This window comes from Hevea brasiliensis, chromosome 9, assembly GCF_030052815.1.
Source record: "Hevea brasiliensis isolate MT/VB/25A 57/8 chromosome 9, ASM3005281v1, whole genome shotgun sequence".
NCBI lineage: Eukaryota > Viridiplantae > Streptophyta > Magnoliopsida > Malpighiales > Euphorbiaceae > Hevea > Hevea brasiliensis.
In genome coordinates this window covers 25331759-25355084 of record NC_079501.1, presented here as the reverse complement: position 1 = coordinate 25355084, position 23326 = coordinate 25331759, and the positions used below count along the sequence as shown (strand labels likewise).

At 27.1% G+C, this 23326-nt stretch overlaps 2 protein-coding genes across 2 annotated transcripts; both read right to left on the bottom strand.

Annotated features, from left to right (window-relative positions):
• Positions 1-1059: 1059 nt before the first annotated feature.
• LOC131183395 (transcription factor MYB114-like) lies at positions 1060-2040 on the bottom strand. The gene is made up of 3 exons (XM_058154170.1): positions 1860-2040; positions 1602-1731; positions 1060-1521 (listed from the first exon to the last, which is right to left on the bottom strand). The coding sequence occupies exons 1-3, from the start codon at positions 2002-2004 to the stop codon at positions 1185-1187; spliced, it is 612 nt and encodes a 203-aa protein (XP_058010153.1). The 5' UTR covers positions 2005-2040; the 3' UTR covers positions 1060-1184.
• An 8494-nt stretch (positions 2041-10534) lies between these two features.
• LOC110651192 (uncharacterized) lies at positions 10535-14888 on the bottom strand. Its single transcript, XM_058153534.1, has 4 exons — positions 13077-14888; positions 11993-12139; positions 11569-11685; positions 10535-11458 (listed from the first exon to the last, which is right to left on the bottom strand). The coding sequence occupies exons 1-4, from the start codon at positions 14589-14591 to the stop codon at positions 10859-10861; spliced, it is 2379 nt and encodes a 792-aa protein (XP_058009517.1). The 5' UTR covers positions 14592-14888; the 3' UTR covers positions 10535-10858.
• Positions 14889-23326: the final 8438 nt, after the last annotated feature.

The window sequence follows — 23326 nt, the reverse complement described above, 5'->3', positions numbered from 1 at the left end:
ATAAATGAAATAAAAATGTATATTATGTTAAGTCTTAGATCGATGATTTAAGAAACCTTTATTGCCTCAGGCTATCACGCATGCGGCGGTTGAGGGATAATTTTAAAAAATAAAATGGTGAAAGTGAATATTGAAATTCAATTTACAAGTTTTTTTTTCTTAAATAAAATTCATCGCTAATCAATGGGCTTTGGCTGATCAAGGGCAATAAGTCCTATATAAATAATAGATTCTCGAGTTCGAATCCCAATAAGATCGTTTGTATAAAAAAAGATATAATCCAAAAGTTAAGATTAGGGGCTTTGGTTGATAATAATATGGAGTCGTCTACAATATAATTCAATATTGCAATAACTTTTTAATTTTAAAATATTAGATACTAGGAGAATCTGTCAATTCCATTTAGTTGCATTTAAAAAATTAGAAAAAAATACATAAATTAAAATTTATAAAAGAACAAATTTAACCAAATTGAATTGGGAAAGAAAATGAATTAAACTAATTCAGTATAATTCAATTTAATGTGATTTATTAGTTTGAGCTTATTTTGAATTTTTTAGACTCATTTTAGACCTAATTTTAATTATTTTTAACTCTAATTTATACTTAATAACAATAAATTAAAAAATAATTTTATTAGTTCTACTAATTTTATCTTTATAATATCGAATCAAATTAAATAAATCGGATTTCTTAAAATTAAAATCCAAACAAAACTGATTTGCTAAGAAAACTTAACCAAACTTTCAACCAATTTAAAAATATGCTCATTTCTATTGGGTACTTATCTTTTTTTATAATAAAAAAGAAATAAATATATATGGTAAAGAAAATTCATATTAGTAGAAGATATACTAACTACTCTATTTTTTGCAAATTTAGTTCAAGAAATTAAGTAATTATATTAACTGAGTATATATCTGAGATATTGTAGGAGATTAGGTTCACACCTTAACAATTTATTTCCTTTATATATATATATATATATATATATATATATATATATATATATATATATATATATATATATAATGGTGCATTGTTAATTTTCAGAAAATCTACGCAAATCAAAATTCATATTGCATATATGAACTTTAGTTTGAAAATGTGCATCTTTTATTAAATTATACATGTACATTGGTACTTATTATTGAGGAGAAACAATACTTTGATGCACACAATGCTCACCTGTCTTCGGCAACGGCAAGCCATGGATCCTCATCAAGTTCAAGAAACTTGTTCACCCACTCCAAATCGTACGTTCCTTGTGTGGATAAGTCGAATAACTCGTTTACATCGAAGCTAAGCTCCGGGATTGCAGCTCCTTTACTACTCTCTTCCACCGCTTCTTGACCAGTAGCAACAGCTTCACATGTCTTCTCGGTGATACTGTCCTGTGGAGTTGAACACTCTGCAGGTTTCTTCTCCTTTTTATTAATTTTCTTGCTTAAATGAGAATTCCAGTAGTTCTTTATTTCATTGTCTGTTCGTCCTGGAAGTCTCCCAGCAATCAATGACCACCTACAACATGTAATTAAAAATTATATCAGTAATTTATTTTTTTTTTGTGTGTATTTTTTTTTAATTTTTTTTGAACTGACCTATTGCCGAGTAGTTTGTGAAGTCTGAGAATCAAGTCTTCTTCTTCATCTGAAATGTTGCCTCTCTTGATGTTGGGTCTCAAATAGTTCAACCATCTCAATCTGCAACTCTTCCCGCATCGGTTTAAACCTAAAGAAGAAGAAGGATACCAGATACCAAAACATGTAAACCCATGAAGCCCAGCTAACCAATACATTTACTGGATTCTGTTTCTTTAGAGCTCAAACAAAACTATAACTGATATTAATTCAACTAACCTGCTTTCATTGCAACTGTTTTCCATCTCTTGGGACCATGAACTTCAATATACTCAGCCAGTTTTCTATCTTCCTCACCTGTCCATGCCCCTTTGTTCATGACCATCTTACTATTAGTAGATGCCTCACTGTTCTTGGGTGCCATGAGCAGCTAAGGGAAGAGGGAGAGAGAGAGAGAGAGGGAGGGAAGTTAGCTGTTAATTGGAGTTAATGAGATGGATATAATAAGTTATAAAAATTCAAAATTGCTGCAGGATAACTAGCTATAGGAAAGCTAGCAAGCGATAGCAAAAGCGAGAAGAGTGAGGATTTAAATGGAGAAGGAGATGCATGCCTCGTCTGAGAGAATTGAAGGGTCAGTACTCTCATATATCTACCCTTCCTGGAGATTCCAAGAAAGAATGGAGGGCCCAACAACCAGTTATAGCAGCAGCCATTGACTAACGTGAGAATGGGAAGTGGTACAAGCTAATTTTTGTGTTTTTTAATGCAATAGAAACGGTTCTGAACCCTAAACTTTATAATTATTTAGAGGAAAATTATTGAGTGCACCCGGTACATTAAAAAATAGTATATCACATACTCACGCAAAAATAATTACACAGTAAAAATGGAAAGATGACACCCAATATTTTATTAGTGAAGGTGCATATACACTAAATGCACCTAATAATTTACCTTATTTAGATAACTCTAATATTATCAATACTATTCCAATAACTATGTGTTGTAACTAATTTGAAAACATAGTAATTTTTCTTATTGTTCCTCTCCTATAGAATAATTATAGGAAAAATGATTATTTAACCTCTCCATTTTAAAAAAATTAATTACTTTGTTCTTTTATTTAAAAAAAAATACATCACTTAATTAGTCTTTATATTTTTGTTCTATTTACTCTTTAGTCCCTTTGATTATTTTAGACGTTAGTGTAAAATTTATTCAATCTCTGTAATTTGAAAAACACAAATATATATTTACTTTATTTTTTTTAAATCTTAAACTATTTAGTTCATTTAAAGGTAATTTCTATCTTTTTTAAATATATTGACTAACAGAAAATTTAATTTAAACTGAACGAACGATAAAAGAGTAAATGAAACAAAAATACAAAAAACTAATATATGTTTTAAAATAGAAGACAAAATAATTAATTTATATTGGATTCATGCTCTACTATATAAAGGCTATGAATTTTTTAAAAAAAAAAAAATTGGCTATGAAAAAGTTATTTACTACAACTATGGCTTATTAAAAATTAGAGAAATTTTTACTTAAATCTTATTTATTATACGCTAAAAAAAAGTATTGGATATTAATGAGAGAATAATAAAACATATAATATAAAACAAATAGGCAATAGCTTCATATAATTAAAAGGGTTTCAATATACAAGAGCAGGCAAGTCCACCACCAAGCGCGGTGGCTTAGTGGTAAGTTTTGGGAGTTAGAAGCGTCCGATCCCAGTTCGATTATCCACACTGGCGTTGATGACTCAATATTGCCTCCGCTAGCAGTGAATGGGTAAATTAACTATGAGTAGTCCGTTCTTACAATTATTTAGAGACAATAACCATCACACCCAAAGAATTTGTGATGACCCGATTCGGGAAAGTGGTCCAATGAGGGAGGGAAGTGGCATAAAACAGTAAACTCTCGACAGGCTTCTAGGATGAAGAGACTAAGTGGAGTAGTGGAATGCGAAGCACATGAATGAATCGAATCATACATTGAAATAGAAACCAAATCATACATTAAAATAGAAAAAAGTAATTACTAAAGGCACCTCTAGTGATTAGAGCATGAACGTTATAGAATTCCTTTTTTTTACAATTAAAAAAAAAAGTAGGCAGGCCCAAATTCTATCAATCGGACCTTGTAATTATATCATATTCAATATTTTACCTTACATAACATTAATTATATGTAGAGCTTCGGCCGGCCAATTGGGAATTTTTAGAAGAGCTCACCTATCAAAAATTATTGACTAGCTACATGGAGAGATGGGCATTATTTGTTTTGGTGCAGGTTAAATTAATTTTTAAATAAAATAAAAAGATACCTTTGATTTTTTTTTTCAAATCAAATCAAATTATTCATGCATAAAAAATAAATTAAATTAAAGTATTATAGTTTGATTTAATTTTTAATATTGTTTTGGATTGAAAGAAAATAAGAGAGGAAGGAAAATTTGAGAGGAAAATAATCTTATTCTCCACTCACTTGTGTTTGGTTAGAGAATAAAATAAGAAGGAAAGAAAATTGTGAAAAGAAAATGATAATTGAATTTCACTCTTATTTTCTCACCAAATTGGAGAGAAAGTGAGAAGAAAGTGTTTAAAATTACAAAAATATTCATATACTTTCTAGGTTCTTTTTGAATATTACTCTTTAAAAAGTAATTTTCTTCTCAATATTTTTTCCATTAACCCAAACATAAAGTAAAAAAGTTATTTTTCTCTTCAATCATTACGTTCTTTGTTTTACTTCCATTATTTTCTTTCCTTAAATTAACATATGCAGATCATATATATAATATTTGATTCGATTTCTTAAAATTTTAGAATCAAGCCAAATCTTTTTTTTTTTAATTTATCAAATCAAACTAAATTATTTAAAGTAACAAATTAACTAAATCACATTGTGCACACGTATCATAGTAGTTTAGAATTTTTAATAGAATTATTAACTAGCTAGTTAGTAACATTAGTGGATCTTATGATTTATGATGCATTTAACATAAACTCGAGTTCAAAAGAGAATGAATTTAATAACCATTAGATTAAATATTTATATTGAAATATGTACAGAATTAATTAAAATATATATATAGTATACAAATTTATATGTAAAAACTTAATTTAATAATTGATGAGTTTATTCTTATATAAGTTTAAACTCTTCATAATTATTCTTTCAGATTTATATATATAAATTAATTTTTTAATGAAATTAAATTTAAAGAATTAATTAATTATTAAAAAAAACAAGTACTTAGTATTATGATTTATTTTAAGAATTAAATGTTAATTTATTCTATTATTTAGTATATTAGTTTAGCATTGTTGAGAATTAAATAAAAATTTTACAAATATATCATTTTAAAATTAAATTTAATATATTATAATTATCAAAAATTAAAAAATAATTAATAATTTTCTAACAATATTTAAAACACTATTTAAAAAAAATATGTTTTATCTTCTCAATCTCAACTCAAGGAAAAGTTAATAGCCCGCATGATACTCTGAGTAGTCGTTGTCATCTTTAGACGGAGGATTACAATTATTCTAATTTTAATATTTTTTAAATTTAAATTAATTTAACTGTAATTAAATTTTATTTATCTAAATTTATTTTAAATTTTATTATTATTATTATTATTATTATTATTAAAAATATCTGAATTTATTTAATTTTATATATTTTAATTAATAATCTATATAAAAAATTATTTTTATTAACAATTTATATTTTTAAAAATTTAATAATTTTACAAAATATTTAAATTCTAATTTATTTATAATAAAATGTATAAAAATTTATAAAAATTATTACAAAAATATATATTCTTTATTTAATTAGATATTTATATAAAAACAAAATCTGAACTCGTTATAAATATTACTTTTTTAATTATAACCATCTTAAATTCAATTACATATTATTCAAATTTATTCTATTAAAATTTAATTAAACGGAATACTTACAGAAATTCAATCATTGTCATTCTATTTAAACTAACCATAAATTAATAAATAAATTTCGATTATAATATTTTTATCAAAATAATTCATTAAAATCATGAAATTACTAATGCAACGTCCAATGTTTTTATAAATATAAAAATTATGAAATCAAATTATATAGTAATCAACTCTTCCCTTTAAAAAGGTTTTATGATATAAAAAAAAAAAATCTTAATTAATATTTCTTCTACTCTATGAGTAAATCAATCACTCCAAATTAAATATTGCATTATTTTTTTAGTATGCTTCGATCTTGCTTAGAATTAAATGATAATTTAATAATAAAAATTTTCGCAGCTTATGACAATTAATACAATTCAATCGGCAATCATTCAACTGTTTCTAGTTTGAGGGTGTATTTGACATTGTAATTAAAATTGTTATTGGGAAAATTATATTTTTAAATATATTAATTAAAAAATAATTAAAAATTAAATTTAATTAATTTTAATTATAAAAATATTAAAATAATAAAATAATTTTTTTAAATTATATTTTTACTAATATTTAAAATAATATTTTTATTTAAAAAAATATTTTCAGACACTTAAAATTCAATGGCAAACAGAATTAGATTGTTTTTGCACCAACCCACAGATTCAAATTGCAATTAACGATTTGACATGACATGAATTGATGTGATTAAGGTTCGGTTTTTCCAAAGGTTATGATGTAAATTTACATCAGATTTGAACTTTGATTGTCTTATACCAGATTTAGTATGAATTCAAGAAAAAAAAATGTAAATCTCATATTTTTATTATTTTTTTATTTTTTAATAATTAATTTAAATAAAAACAATGCACCATCTAGCACATTTAATGTACGCAGTTAATGTGGAGATTTATTTTTTTAATAATTAATGCATCATATTAGAATGAAAAATGATGCATTTATTATTAAAATTATAATTTTTTATGTTAATAATATACATTAAATAAATTTTAATGGGTGTAAATTTACACTATACTATTATATTTAGTGTGAATTTATTATTATTATTAATTTACACTTTATTTTTTTATTTAGTGTGAATTTTTTTTTTTTTTTTTTTTTTGAGATTCCTCTCGATGTGATTATCAAGCGAATGAAATCGTGGAAATCCACCAAACCCTAGCAAATAGGTTCATGCGGGGGCCAATAAATTTGACACGATGGTTGATGATAAAGATAACTCCTTTAACACTAGATATGCATTGCACCAATGAATTGAAAAAGGAATGATTAAAGAAGCAAATTTGAATTGGAATCCAACTTCCAATCCTCCATTAAAATTTCAATGTATAAAAAATATATATATTAGGGTAATAACCATGCCTTTGCATATGATTGTTAATAATATTTTACACGGTATTATTTATATTAAATGTTTATTACAATTTGCACATATATAAAGCACTTAATTTCTTATTGAATATTATTCTTTTTTGTTTTCTATTTATTATTGAATTATGTTTATTTTTTATTAAAATGAAAATATAATATAATGTATATGTTCATAATAGAAAATATGAATAAAAAGTGTTAATTATTGAAAATAAAATCCTTAAGATGTTGAAAGTCATTAAATATAATATTTGAAAAAAAGAAAGAAAGGAAAAAAAAAAGAATAAGTTCAACCTCAATTAATGATAATATAATGCAAAAAATAATTCATGATTTTTTTTTTTGAGAAATAAAATAAAAGTAAGTAAACTCAAAGGTTAAATATTAAAATAATTCACACACATGTATATGTATATATACATAATAATATAATGATATTAAAATAAAATTTATACATAATTAATATAAATAAAAAATGAAAGAGAATTTCAAGTATATTAAAATACGTCATATGGCATAGTCAACAAGACAACAAAATTCCATTTTGGAAAGTTAGATGGTAACACTCTTATCCCACATGAACCTCGAAAACAACGAATCTGCAAATTATATATACATAATTCTCTTAATGCAAGTGGGATTGTTAAAATTATTGCAAGGAAATAAATATATCTTTCATGTTTGGCTCATGCCACTTAGTGTGGCGGTTAACTTAATAAGATAATTTTGTTCCACTTTAATTTAATTTCTCACATCAATATGATAATTAAATATTGTCTCTACTTAAAAAGATAATGAAAGTCGATAACGATTGTTCAATAATTTATTTTAGTTGGTATCATCTTGAATTCGGTGATAAATTACTTTCTATAAATTTAAGTTAAATCGATATATCAACAGATAATTTTAAATCTTGAACGTAAAGAGATTACGACCATTATACTTAAAAATTTTTATTTTTTATTTAAAAAAAAAATATTAGCTCCATCCATCAACTTCATTCTCTTATTTTAACATGAAATTAGTCCAATAACTTGGCAAAATTCTAATGAAAAGTGACAATTTGAAAGATAAGTGGCTAGTTAACTAGCCATTACATGACAAGATATTGAGTATTGACTTATGGGTATATGAATTTTATGATGAATGATAGATCACACTACTCAAATTGCATAAAGAATAGTCCAAATCCTCAAGTGCGAAAGGATAATATACTTTTCAAAAACAATGTACTCTGTGTCTTATCAATAATGTGTTTAAATCATATAATATGAAAGGATTCACGTGAATCAGAATTTTTTTTTTTTTTTTTTGTCATGTGCCTATAAGCGAATTGATCTCCTCAATCTTTAAGTACTATCTTCAATTAATTTTTAATTGAATAAATTATTATTTAATTTTTATATTTAACAAAATTAATGATTCTGTTCATTTTTTTTTAAATTTTTTTATTAATTGATTCTTAACATTTAATTAATTAACAATTTAGTTCCTCCATTCCTTAATCAAAGCAATCAAGGCTTTGAAACCTGGAAATAACCTTCACTAATAAAAACAATTTTTTTTACAAGATTTAAATTGTTTTTCAAAAATATTATTTACTTGAAAAAATTTTTATTTCAAAGATTTTTTTTAGAAAAATATAAATATCTTAAATATAGATGTTTATTTATTTTCTTAAAGTATTTATTTATTTTAATTAAAAATTCTTTTCTAAAAAATATTTTTAATTACATCTAATGTGAACTCAACCTTATAAAAAGATTTGTATAGAATCAATTAAATTATATTTATAATTGAAAAGTTTTTAAATTTAATTTAATAATAAAAATAAAATAAATTAAGAATAAAATAGTCATAAAATAAAACGAATGTGTCATTATTATTATTATTATTATTATTATTATTATTATTATTATTATTATTATTATTATTATTATGGTATACCATTACGTGATAAATGCAACTGTAAATGTAGAGATGTAAATTGCCGCAATGAATGAATTGTATCATTCACCTGATTCTTGCACATGCTATAGCTGAGGTAACTGAATAATTTTAGCCTAAAATCTCATAAATAGTAATTTTTATTTTTTTATTTTACTCTCAATGAACTCATGAAATTGAAACATTTAAAGCTTGCACGATGCTTTTCTGTTGCTTGATATTTATTAACATTCATACTCACGGCTAGCTCAGAGGACATTTACCCATATCTTCTAGATGATTTTGAAGTAAAAATTATTATTATTATTTTTTTGGAAAATCTTAGAGGCCAAGAGATTATTGCGTATGAGAATCAACCACTTTGTTTTAATAAAATTATTTATAAGTAAAGAATTCAATTCAATTTTCACATAATTATATTAATTTTTTTAAAATAAATAATTTATAAAAAAAAATTCAAAAGAATTCTCATACAATCATAAAGTGAATTATTTTTTAAATTAAAAAAAATATGTATATTCTTTCATTTATAAATTGACTAAAAATAAATTAATTAAATTAAAGTTTTATAAAATTTTAAATTTCAAATAGGAGATTAAAAAGAATTTAATTAAATTTTTACACAATCATATTTAATTTCTATATCTTTTAAAATAAAAATATAAAAATTAATAAAAAAAAATCAATTAAATTGTATTTTTGTAACATTCTAATTTTAAATAGGTGCAGAGGAGCTTATGTATTTAATATATTATATTATGCCCATGAGCCCATGAATTATTGAAACTGGACTAGACAGAACTTGCCTGCCTTTCCCAAACCGAATTAACAAGCTCAGTGGATTGAGTTTGATAGGTTGAACCACTTCATTTTAATTTATGGGCTTTCTTCTTTTTCAAATATTCAAAGCTTTCTCCATTTTCTTTCTCCTTATTTTATTAGAATACTCATCCAATTACATCATTTTGTCCATTTAAACTATATATCTCATTAGAAGACTTCACTTAAACTCTGAGAATGAAGCTATGTACAATTAATCGACTTTGTCACATTTCAAGGCAACTTTATTTTTAAAAGAATTACTCAACTTGGTATATTTAAAATTTTGTTTCTAAATTTCATTGTTTCCATTGTCGTAATTTTTGGACTAACCCATCTTACTTTAGAAATCATCACGTGCATGCGCTTCACTTGCAGCGTTGTGAGACATCTGGCAAGTGGCTTAGTCCCCATCAGGCCATCACAAGCCGATTTCGGAGTAATTTTAAGTTGAAAATTGAAATAGACAGTATAATCTATGGAGAATATGAATTTGAATCCAACTATAGAGAGTCCATTCAGTTTCGAGCTGGTTTCTAACTGTTCCAGTTCGAGTAGCAATTCTAATTCTATTTCTTTTCAATTGAGACAATTTAATGATTGACATTCTCTTTTATTTTTCTTCAAAAAAAAAAAAAAGAAATTAGTTAAGTCACACATAATTATTGAATCAAACAGCCGATTCCAATATGATTCAATTCACAATTCCTGAAAGGCGAATCAAGTCTAATTAGTTATTGGTATTTCCAATTTTGATCCGAAACCTCAAACCAGTGACCAATTCAAATCTTCCAAACCGTGGCCATTAACGAGTGCGTTGTGTACATAAGACAATTTACAAAACTCTACAAAAGGACTATTCATATAGAACCAGAAGTCAGCCAGAAATGCAGGGAATTATAAGAGGAGTGGAGACAAGGAGGAAAATACAGAACTTATGTAAACACATTTGAAGAGCCCAAAAAAAAAAAAAAAAAGCCCTACAAAAATTTTCATGCTTATTTACAAAAAAAAAAGAAAAAGGGAAGAAACTTGCCATACATCAAGAAAAGTACATTTTTCTTTCAACCCCTCTTTTTAAGTGCCTTTTCTGTTCAAACCTATTCCGATCTTTTATATTTTTTCCCCTCCCCAGTATTTCCTTCACTCTTATTTACACTATGAAATAAAAACCTTCTTCGATATACTGAATAGAGCAGACATCAACAAAAACAACACAATCTTCTTTGATGCCAGTATCCTGAGGTTTATTCTCAGACCATGCTTTCTCATTAGCCCGACTGTTGTGGCACCCAGTGTAACGAACCAAGAACCAATAGCACATAACACCATTTTCATCGTCTCTGAGGGCCCACATACATTTTCCTTCCCACTTGACACCTCCACATATGACCATTTAGAGCCTCCATCACTGTTCCCTGCTTGGTTCAGCCCCAGATTCTCATTCAGCCAGCCTGACAACCACACAAGCAATTTTGCAAGCCACGCAACCTCATCATCAGAGATTGGGCGCTTCATCCAGTCACCCTTATATTTGACATCAGCCAATGCCTGATTGCCAACCCTTCTTGGCTTGAATATTTCATCTCGCAAATGTTCATGCTGTTTTGTTTCCAGGGGAAATGAAATTGGTTTTACAGTATAACCACCGAACAAGCAGCTTACCTGTGCCTTCAAAGAATCTATAAGCTGCAGGTTGTATGCAAGGTTATCACTAGAACTAGTTTGCAACTCAGCTTCCACCCGCAATATAAACAACTGGAAGAAAATCATAATAATAATTAATAAAAATAAAAAATGAGAGATATATAATAAAATCATTGAATGAGATCATACAAAAAATAATACTGGACTTTAAATATCAACACCTGAAGGAGCTGTCGTCCACCATCTTCCCCATCACTAAAGAGTCTTAAATCTTTGTTCCAATTCTCACGCAAGAAAGATCCATCAGCATCACTCTCACATAAACCATCCTCCCAGTCCTGGCACCACATACAGATAAAAGAAGAAAAACTTGATAAAGTGAGTTCAGTTGCTCAGACTATAGCAATATGTAAAGGAGACAGTGATAAGACCACATTTGCAAGATTCCCTTTAGAACAGACATTGTATATGTCATTCAGAACATCAGAGACATTCCATTTATCAACGATTTTCAAAGTAAACGTGTAATTAGCCTCCAAAGCTTGGCCAGACCTCCATTATTTTACTGAAAATTAAACAATATGTAAATTGGGAGAAGTGTCAACACATTGAGGCATGCACACACACATGCACAAAGAGATCTACCTGCAACTGTACAAGAATCAAGGGAACATATCTATATAAGCTGTTATGCATCAATTTGCTCGGTCCAGCTTGTTTGGAATGAAAAACGGCATCCATGTTCTTTATTAGATCAGTCAACTCTTTAGATGATGTGAGTATTTTCATAACCTGTAAAAACAAAGCACAAAAAGTACAAAAGTTAACATGCAAAATCAAAACAGCCTTACTTGATTTCCAATGAAGGCCATCTCCAGAAAGATTACTAACAGTGCAGCTACCACCAATTCTCCCAGTAAAGTTAATATGAATATGTAAAAGTTTAAACATGCAAAAGTCCCGAATAAACTAGAAATTTGTTATAGTTCCACTGGACCACTGCTTATGCTCCCATGTTTCACATGCTGGCGGCAATTTTCCATAGCAAGGCATGGTCTGGATAATATTTGCTTATACTTGAAAAACTTCTTCGCAACCTCCTAAGACAACAAAGATCATGAGAATTCAGCATGCACCTTATGTTTACCCCTTCTCCAAAGGAGGTGCCCAAGATTCTTTATGCAACTGACTATTTCCCATGCAGGTGTTCTCTCCCCATCCACATTTCATTAAGTTACAGTAGCATCTCAACATTCTCATACAATAGTATTTGGCTATTTGCAATCCATGTTCCATTGATTTTATTTAAAAAAACTAATCTAAACCTTTTCATAATTGAGTTAACTTCATCCCAAAAAGATGATCAAAACATGCGTGGTTTATCCAACAGAAAATAATAAACTATTAATTAAGAGAATACTGCCAAAGGAAGTGGATCTTGTAAGTTCTTCCTCGAGCCAAAGACAAATGACTATTAACTAAAACTGAATTACATGAGTCAGAATAAAAATGCACATTCACTGCAGGAAACAGACACAGTTTAAAATCATGGTTAGGTCCTAAAGCACTCAACCCATCTCAAAATTGATTCTAATTGATCTAATTGTAGGAAGAGAGGGAAAGCACAATGGAAGAACAATAATTATCAATCAAAAAGGGTATAGCATAGCCATGAAAAGCATGCATTCGACATAAACACAAGGATGTGGATTAAAGCTCAGTCACAGACCTGCAACACCATCTGGACTATCAGTTCTGGATCAGTGTGAAGAAACTTGTGTGCAAACCCAATGAAATGCATAATTAAGGAACTGTAGTACAAGTAATTAGATAACACATAATCCTGCCACAGAGATGAATACCCATCCTCCTTGCTGCCCTCTTTATCCTTCTTCAAATCTTTTCCCAACCCATCCACGATAGCATCAAACTCTATAAAATCATCCAAACCCACCTTCCAAGGCTCCAAATAACTAACCCAAACCAAAAACACCTGTGAAGCATTCTTCATAGAAGTCCCCACTGGACAAAATAGAAATGTTCTCAAAACAAACCTATAAAATGGTCTCTGAATCCACGAATTCCATGAGGCACCCACACACATCGAATCATTCACAGATGCAGCAAATTCCCTTAATTTCAAATCAAATGAACCTAAAGAAACCCCACTCCAATTTGAGCTCTCCACACTGTTAGAACCGTCTCTGACCACAGTTGCACTCAAGTTCAAGTATTTAACCAGTAACTTCACCATCTCACCTAAATTAGGTGTTGGTGGATTCTCACCTAAAACTGACCTAAGTGGAAATGACAATCCAAATGACTTGCAGACATCAACAGGCAATGGCGAGAAATCATTATCAACCAACCAATAGTGCACCAATGTATCAACAAGAAACTCTGCTCTCAACAAAATTGACCCATCATTTCCACGTCCATAATGCAAAAGCGAGCTACGATAGGGTTGATGCAAATCTAAGTCACGTACAGGAACAAAAGCACGCAGATAGGCATATAAAAGCCGCACATAGAGATTATGCTCCAATTTCTGTTCATTTCCACGCTTAGAATGCGAAAACACAGGAAATGACGAGGTCCAACTTTCTAGTTTTAGTTTTCTGGTTCTTTGCGTAGGTGTATTGTTTAAATTTTCACAATTGCCTTTGCAAATAGGGTAATAAGCAAACCAAAACATGAAATACTCAAAAACGTTTAACTGGACTTGGTAATATGAAGAGCCTTTAATTGAATCCTCCTTAATTTTACCTCTAAAGAGAGGGCAAAGATTGTTTAAGACCTGACAATCTCTCTCGCTTGATAGTATGAACCGGGCCCATTCCGGCAATCGCTCGATCGGGAACACGTATTTCACCAGCGATTGACGATCAACAGCAGAGATTGACTGGAAAATAATGCCATTTGGTGCAAGTAGACTGAAAACTCTAGAAGCGAGATCAGAGTCGTTTGATTGGAGGATGATATTGATCCAACCACCGTTGGATGACGGGAGGTAGGATCCATTAGGGGGCGATGCAGCGTCCCCGAAGCCGTAGAGCTTGCAGATTAGGGTAGGGAAGGTGAGGGAGAAGAAGTGGCGAGACTGATCGGGTGTGTGAGAGCGTAAGAAGGAGTCGATGGAAGAGCAGACGGAGAAGATGTGGGCGGAGGTGGAGGAAGCAAGGATAGCAGAGGCGAGTCCTTGTGATTTGGAGAGGGAATCGACCGTGTAGGAGTGAGGGTGCATGGCAAGTAAGTGGTGTGGAGGGTAACAGGGATTTTGGGGTTCTAGGGTTTTGTTTGGTGCAGAGCAAAGGAAGGAGAAGAAAAATGAAGAACGGAGGGGTTTAGTTTTAAAAGTTTTAAATGAGAGGGGCAAATGGCGGGTTTTTAAGGGAGGTCGAGGGCATTACGTGGCGACAATTCATTTGCTGGTTAGCGTGGGGCCTAGAAAATATATGCTATATTGAGCTTTTGAGTTGCTTACGGCAAGTCTTCTAATCAGAGTGGCGGGAATTCCATGGAAACTGGAGAGTCGAGACGATGAGAAGGCGACTTTTGCTATGTCCTTTGTAATCTATGGAAATTGATTTTCATTTAGCTTGTAAAGAACAAGAAGAACGATAAATTTAGTTGTCAAAACACAAATTGTGTGTTTGGTAAGTCCTATAGAAAGTAAATTAAAATAAAATTAGTCAATGAATATATAAACTAATTAATGTAGTAATATCTATAATGTAATTTGTTTTAATTTTTTTTTATAAGGAGATTGAAAAATAAAAAATAAAAGAAAAAATTTTTTTATCAGGTGAATGATATATCTTTATTTATTAGATCAAAATAGATAAAGTAAAAATTGTTTTAATAGTTACACTATTATAAAATATAGCTATTATTTAAAATTATTAAAAATTATAATATATTTTATTTAAAATATAAAGAAATTATCACATAATTATGATTTTTTATAAAAATTATTATATTTTAATTTTTTTTCATAAAATCCACTAAAATTACATAAAAGTTATTACAATAAAAAAAAATTAAAAATTTTCAAGTTAACATATTGACTGATCAATTATTAAAATTACTTAATTAAAATAATTGATAAGTCAGCAATTAATCTAAAAATATTTAATTTTTTTATTATAATGATTTTTAAGAAATCAAATTAAAGTTCAGTTATTCTTTTTATTTTAAAAAATTAATAAAATAAAATAATTTCATTTATAAAATAGTCCATAGTTCAGTAAATTAACATAAAAATTTTTAATTTTTTATTATAATTATTTTTATAAAATTAAATTAAAATTTAATGAGTTTTATGAAAAAAATTAAAATTCAATAATTTTTATGAAAATATTTATAAAATTGAGTGATTACGTATATTATTGCCTTTTAAAAAGCATAATTGAAAATCAAATAAAAAAAATCTAAAAGAGAGAATTAACTATGTAAAATCAACTAAGATACTAGAACTTCTTATACACTCATCATTTAATAATTTTAGAAAATATTTATATAATTATTTTTTTATAAATATTATCATAAATTATATATTTTAATTTTTCATACCTTCTTTCTCATATACATGCCAGTGCATGGGTGAAATCGACATATTTAGAAACTGAAGTTTCTCAAAAATATAATAATTTTATACAAATAAAACTCTAAAATTTTACATATTTATTAGCCTTATTGATAGATTTTAGTTGTCAAACGACCCATTCGTTATAAACACAAGTCATTTAGAAAAAAATAAATAAATTGATACAAAAAGTGATATAATTTTATAAGAACTTAATTTATTAAATGAAATATTTTATTTATATTTTTAAAAATCTTATTTAGATTATATTTATTTTATTTTTAAAATTATTATAAATAATAAAATTTAAATGATTATATTATTATAAAATTAAATTTATTTTATATAAATATAATGTAATTTAATTATCATAAAAATAAATTAAAACAGCGTGCAAGTGAAAGTGAAAGTGAAAGTGAAAGCGTTGAAATGATGATGTAAAATCCATCATTTTCATACTTAAAATGCGGTAAAGCTGGAAAATGTTTTTACAAACATTATAATGAGCCTCATTATTACAATGATGATGTAACGACTTTAATGACAATGCTAAATAGGCCAATAGTTTTTTGATCTAAATTGGGCAAGATGATGGGTTGGGCCATGTTCAGCCTGGCTTTTATGGGCAAAGACGTGGCCCAAATCTTCTTTTTATTTTATGCAATCAATATAATTTAATTCATAGATATTAGAGTTTCCTTTTTATAATTATGAATTTTTTAAATTTAATTAGATTTAAATAACAAAAAAGTTTTGGCCCCATGAATCTGTAAGTTATTTATATTACATACTAAATTTAATAAATTTAAAAATAATTTTAATATTATTAATGTAAAATTAATTTTAAATTATAATTGAAAATAACTAAACAATAATGACACTTTATATATATATATATATATATATATATATATATATATATATACTTCAATCACAAATAAAGTTTTAGACCATGTTAATTTTGTGAAAAATATTTTCTTGAAAAATATTTTTTAGTGTTTATAGCACTCAAAAAAATTAATTAATAGAAAATATTCTTCAAATTAAATAATAAATTAAGTCATTTTTAAGAAAAGTGAATTTTCTTTTTTAAAAGAAAAATACATTTTTAATTTTTAAATTTTGGTAATCTTATTAAAATGTGAAAATATTTATATATATATAAGACAAATAAATACTATTAATTTAATATTACATTTAAATAATAGAGAATATTTTTATAAAAATATTTTTTCATAGAAAATAATTTTTGTTATTTGATTATAATATTAAATTAATGATATATATTTATTTTAAATATATAATATTGTGTTTATATTTTAATAAGATTATTAAAATTTAAAAAATAAAAAATAATTTTTTCTTTTAAAAAATAAAAGTTTTTTTCTTAAAAATAACTTAATTTTTCCTTTTAATTAAGAAATATTTTTCATTAACCAATTTTTCTAAAACCTCTAAATATCAAAAAATATAAAAAATATTTTAAAAAATATAAAAATATTTTAAAAAATATAAAAAATATTTTAAAAAATATTTTTCATAAAATAAAAAGAGCTCTAATTTTTAAAAATAAAAAAATATAGAAATAATTGGGAAAGGGTAATTTGTAAAGCAATTGGGATTGGTCGTTTTGCATCGCTCCCTTTCAATCTCATTGGTCCCCTTCCCACTTTTAATGAAATTGGAGAAAATTAAACAGAAAGATGCCCCCGTCATTGGTGGACCTGTAATGAACTTGGAAATGCTTTAGTCTAAAGTTTCTGCTTTATATAGGCAAATGTTTGTCCTATGCATATAAATTATTATTTTTTATTTAATTTTTTATTAAAATATTTTTTATATAATTTAATTATTAAAATTTATAACATGCTTTCACATTAATATTGTATTTTTAATCTTTACATATTTAATTTAAATTTTCAATAAAAATATTTTTTTATCACTTTTGCAATTGTTTTAGAAAATAAATTAATTAACATATATAATTGAAATGAAAAGAAGATCAAATAAACTTATTGTACTTTCATTTAAAGGATAAATAAGTCTAAAATCAATATTTTGATTAAATAGGAATTTAAAATTTTTAATTAAGGTCAAATAAACTCAATTTTTTGCTTGAAAAGTTAAAATATTATTTTCTTTCATTTTTTTATAATAAAATATTAATTTTATATTTTGAAATAATTATTGCTTGTTCATCATGTTTTTTAATGTCTTTTATTTTAATTAAAGATAAGAAATAACTTTTAATATATAAAACTTAAAATAATATTTTATTAGCCAGTAATTTATTTCGCCTTAATTAAAAAATTAAGTCCTTATTTAGCACCAAAATTATTTTTAGGCCTATTTATCCTTTGACTAAAAGTATTAGGGATTATTTGATTTTTTTTAATTAAAATATATAATCACTCACAAAAATATACAATGAAAAAGATTAAAAAAAATATATAAAAGTGTTATCATTATGATTTGTAAATAAATAACAAAGATAAAGATAAAATAGACATATGCAAAAGCAACATTAAAGGTTCACCTTCTTACACATCCACAAATAATTACATTTGCTCTGTTATTATTACTTCTTCTTTTTTTGTAGTTGGTGATGCTTTTTTTTTATTATTATTATTATTATTCTACTGTCTCTTCCTAATATGATCAGAAATCATACCTATAAAAATTAAATAAAAATAATGAAAAATAAGAAAAAAAAACCAATGAACAATTTGAAATAAAGTTTGTTATTTGTCAAACGGCACAATATGCTTACTATTAATAGGCAAGATTATAAAAAAAAATGCAAAATAAAATTAACTCAATTATTAAACAATTTTAATTAAAAAATATTACACCATTAATTTTTATATTCAAAGTTTAATGGTCATAAATTATAAAACAATAGTTATAAATTAAAGATTAATGATCATTAAATGTAATTTATTTTTTAAATCGTAAAAATAACATAATTTTTTTAAAGAAAAAGTTAATATAATAATAAAAAATTATAATCAATAATTCATAAGCTAAATTTTTCTTAAAAAAATGCTACATAGCATATTTTGGAGAAATTTTAAATTTTTTTATATAAATAAAAAAATAGTAGTCATCCATGATGAGAGAGAATTGAAGGCAACCATGGAGAGAGAAATCATCCGATATAACTGGTGTATGTATATCATTTTTCATAATTATATAAGATTCATTTTCTATATTATAAGAAAATTTTATTTTTTTAAAAGAAAGAGAACATTGTTTTTTTATTACTCTCAATATATTTAGGAGGCGTTTGGTTCACTTATTGGGTATAGTTGATTGGTGATAGATAGCTAAATAGGTAAATTAGAGTATTTGGTAAGTTTAAAAAAATAAAATTAATAGCTGATGTAACAAAAAAAAATTAAATTATAAATAAAATAATTTTGGAGCTAATTGTAAACCTCTAAGAAGTTGAGGGACTAATAGTGTAATTAAAAGTTAAAAAAAAAATCCAAAAAATTGAAAAACACAGCAGCACCCTCTCCCCCCTCTTCCTTTTTCCTCCTCTCCCGTGTCACTCCTCCCCTTTACCTTCTCCCTCTCGTTTTCCAGCCGGCCGGCCAGCATTAGCGCCAGTGGCACTCCCCCACCTCAGGACGACGTCAGGCGGAGGTAGCCACGGCAGCAGGCAGCAGGGAGGAAGAGAAAGAGAGAGAAGAAAGGGAAGGAAAAAGAAGAGAGAAAGAGAGAGAAGTCGAGCCGTTTTCAGATTGATTCTGGCCACCAACGCCGGTGATCCAAGCTGCCACCAACTCCCCACGAACCCAGCCTCATTTTTCCGACCAACCATGCCTGGAATGGTGGAGTTTCTGGCAAGAAACGAAGAAAGAGAAAGAGGAGAGAGAAAGCGACGGTAGTGGCTTTTCGGCCACTTTTCCGACGATCCGACCTTCGGATCAAAAATCCGAGGCCATCGATGGACTCAGGACGACGAGATCTTCGAGAAATAACCGACCTCACTCCGATCGGATACCATTGGAAAAAGGCGATAATCAGACGGTCCAGATCGCTTGGTGATATTTTTAAATTTTTTCAATTTTCAAAATTTAAAAATAATTTTATGATAATTATTAACATAATTTGGACTTAATTTAGGTGCAATTGGATCGATGATAGCTCACCGGCGTCAGGACCGCATATTCAGTCAGATCCGGCTGCCCGGCAGCCCGTCTCAGAACGTGATCAATATTATAGTCAATCCTAGTATTTTCAGACGTTTTGGACGCGTTTCAATTGTCAGAATTGGCATAGGTAAACCCAAACACCAAGTTGCTCATTTCCGGCTAATACCGATTTAGAATAAAATTCATAAAATATTTGTGGATGATCAGAAAATTTTAATTCCTTTTGCAATAGCCTTATAATATTATTAAGGACCGCGGAGCAAAATTTTAGAATTTTTAGAGCTCGTTTGGATAGTTTTTGCAAAATAGCTAGTTATATAGGCTAAATTGTAATTTTTTAAATTGTGATTGTTGACTATTTGGGTGGACCCAATAGGGGCCTTGTGATGTGATTGAGTTGTGATTATGTGATTGGTGGATATAGAAGTATATTTTGAAGCCTTTTGCAGGTTGGGAAGGTCCTAGATATCGTGGAGACTCTGCTGAATTTTCGGCAGAAATTATGATGTGTTTACCTCTTTAAAATTTATTTTTACTCTTTAAAATTTATTTTTATTTGAATTAGCACTAATAAATCCACAATAAAATTATGTAGGTAATCAAGATCAACTATCTTCCTTCACCCAATCTCTACAGTTGTCTCTGGTATACTGTAAGTAAAATATTAATTTTAATTGTAATTTCGATATTATTATATGTTCAAGTATGCCCATGCATCACTTATAAATATATATCTATGTAGTTAAATACTAGGCACGTTTTATATTGCATTCATAATTGTTGAAGTGCCATGAATGTTGTTTGTGGTAATTTGGAGCAGTGTGTGTGTGTTGGCGTGCGTGTGGTATGGTATTGGATATGGACAGGACGGGTAGACACGGCTTGAGAGACACTCGCTGGGACCTCTCATTTGATTTATTAAGCGAAAATCCGGCTTGAGAGACACTCACTGGCAGAGGTTGGATTAAGAGGGCTGCATAGGGGATCAGCTCCCATATATGTCTTGCTTTATAGTGTTGGGTGTATGAGTGCTTCAAATTTACCTTTTTGTTGTTATGATATGAAAATTATGACGATGTTGCATTTCACTTCACAGGGTGCATTAGCTTTAGATAGCTATAAAGATTATAGTTAAAATTGGTATTTTATTCTCTGAGTCGAACTCTCACTCCTGTTTACCTATTTTTCCAGGCTACAGGAAGAGTTTTTTTACAGAGCAACCTGCTTTCTTCCTTACAGGTTTAACGTTGGCTATTTAATTGTTTTAGTATTTTTCTAAATTTGAAATATAGAATTCCGCATGTGTTAGTAGTAGTGTGGACCTTGTTAGAAATTGTGTTAATTTAAATTCTTGAGATTAATAAATGAAGACTTGTATGGTATTTAAACAATTTGTAGGTGATAACAAGGTAAAGCGGAACTCATCTGACTTCAGTTTTTGATGGTTATCGAATTGGGTTGACTTGAATAAAAATATTGTATTTTATTTTATTTAATTTTATTTACATGTTGGGCCTAAATTTTTAGGGCCTTAGTTATGGATTTGAGAACAGTAAGACTTACTACGGGCTTCGGGGGCTTTATGCCGGCCCAGGTCCTAGTGCCGGTCCGGCCCATAAGTTGAGTATTGACAACTGATATGATACCTATCAGCTACAGTTGTATCAGCTCTATTTTTAGAGTCGTTACTCATCAGCTGATTTGATTTTATTTTTTATTTTAATTATATTATTTTTTATTTAACTCAAAAATTAATATTATTAATACCTTTATATTTTTCATTTATAATTTTAATATTTTAATTAACGCATTTTAATTTTGTTAAAATATTTTTTATTAATAATATAAAATATAAAATATTTATTTATATTTAAAAACTTAAAATTAATTATAAATTTTTTTATCAATAATAATAATTACTTTATTATTTTATCTATATCTTTAAAGTTATTTAATTATTTTTTTTAAAAAATTAATTATTTTCTTATTTCAATAATAAAATAAATAATATAATATAATAAATTAATAATTATATATTTATTTTAATAATATAGTAAATAATATAATATATTAATTTAATAATTATATATTTAATTTAATAATAAAATAAATAATATAATATAATAAATTTATAATTTTATATTTATTTAATAATAAAATAAATTATATAATATATATCTTTATTAATTATTTCATACATTAACAATAATTATTAAAAATAATTTTATTAAACACTTAATATAAATTAATTATTATTAATTAATAAAAATAATTATTAATAAATAATTATTAATTATATTTAATAACTAAATCAAATGTATTCTTATTAATATGCCCCACAAATATACACGCGCAAGACACCCCAATAAATAAATATACGAAATAAATGAAATAATTATTACAATTTTCTAGTTTTCCAAATGATTTGATGGTACATGCACGTGCTATTGTGGTCCAAATTGACAGCTGTCTCCATGATCCGCGGTCCTTACTTGACTTCTCCGTGTGCATGTATTCCGTGCTGGTGGTGTGGTCTCCTGACTTAAGTATGATGTGACACCGTTTTGTGAAGAAAGAGATGCTGCAACTGCTATATTATATATAATATTATCGACAAGGCAATCTCCGAGAATGGAAATCATGGGATGGAAATAAAAATAATGAGTCAACTAATATCTAATTTATGTACTGAGTTGTTGATCACTGCTTGTAAATAAAATACATATACATATAGATATTTGATTAAAATAAAAATACCATATAAAATTATAAATATTTTGCATACTGATATAATCTAAAATTGGTAAGTTTTAAATTTAAGTGAAGTGTAATTTAAAAATATAATTATGATTAAAAAATAGGTGATAGATTCTTTGTCATGAGACTTTGGATGATCAAGTTAGCCGCTTAATACAAAATAATGAAAACATATTATAAAATAAAAAATAATTCTAGAGTAATTGGAAAAGAAAAAAAAAATGTTTACTTTGGTTCTCTAGGGGTGGGTGCTGAGTTTTCTCATATTAATGAGAGAGTTTCCCCTTTGGTTAGAACTTACCTGTCTTCTTCAGGCTGGATGGAGAAGTATTTATACTTGTTTGGAAGCATACTAATCAAGACAAATGGCATCTTATGGGATGGTGGCATACATGTAATAATGGAGATTTCAGGTATCTGGCTTGTCAAAATCTATTAAGTACATCTAAGTGTGTAGCCAAGCTCCAATCACTAGAG

Coding starts and splice junctions, on each gene's coding strand:
- LOC131183395 (XM_058154170.1), bottom strand. CDS start 2,004: ATGGCACCCAAGAACAGTGAGGCATCTACTAATAGTAAGATGGTCATG. Junction 1,732..1,859: donor AACAGTTGCAATGAAAGCAG/GTTAGTTGAATT, acceptor CTTCTTCTTTAG/GTTTAAACCGATGCGGGAAG. Junction 1,522..1,601: donor CACAAACTACTCGGCAATAG/GTCAGTTCAAAA, acceptor TACATGTTGTAG/GTGGTCATTGATTGCTGGGA.
- LOC110651192 (XM_058153534.1), bottom strand. CDS start 14,591: ATGCACCCTCACTCCTACACGGTCGATTCCCTCTCCAAATCACAAGGA. Junction 12,140..13,076: donor TAGTCCAGATGGTGTTGCAG/GTCTGTGACTGA, acceptor TTGTTTTTACAG/GTTATGAAAATACTCACATC. Junction 11,686..11,992: donor TGATTCTTGTACAGTTGCAG/GTAGATCTCTTT, acceptor ATGTGGTGCCAG/GACTGGGAGGATGGTTTATG.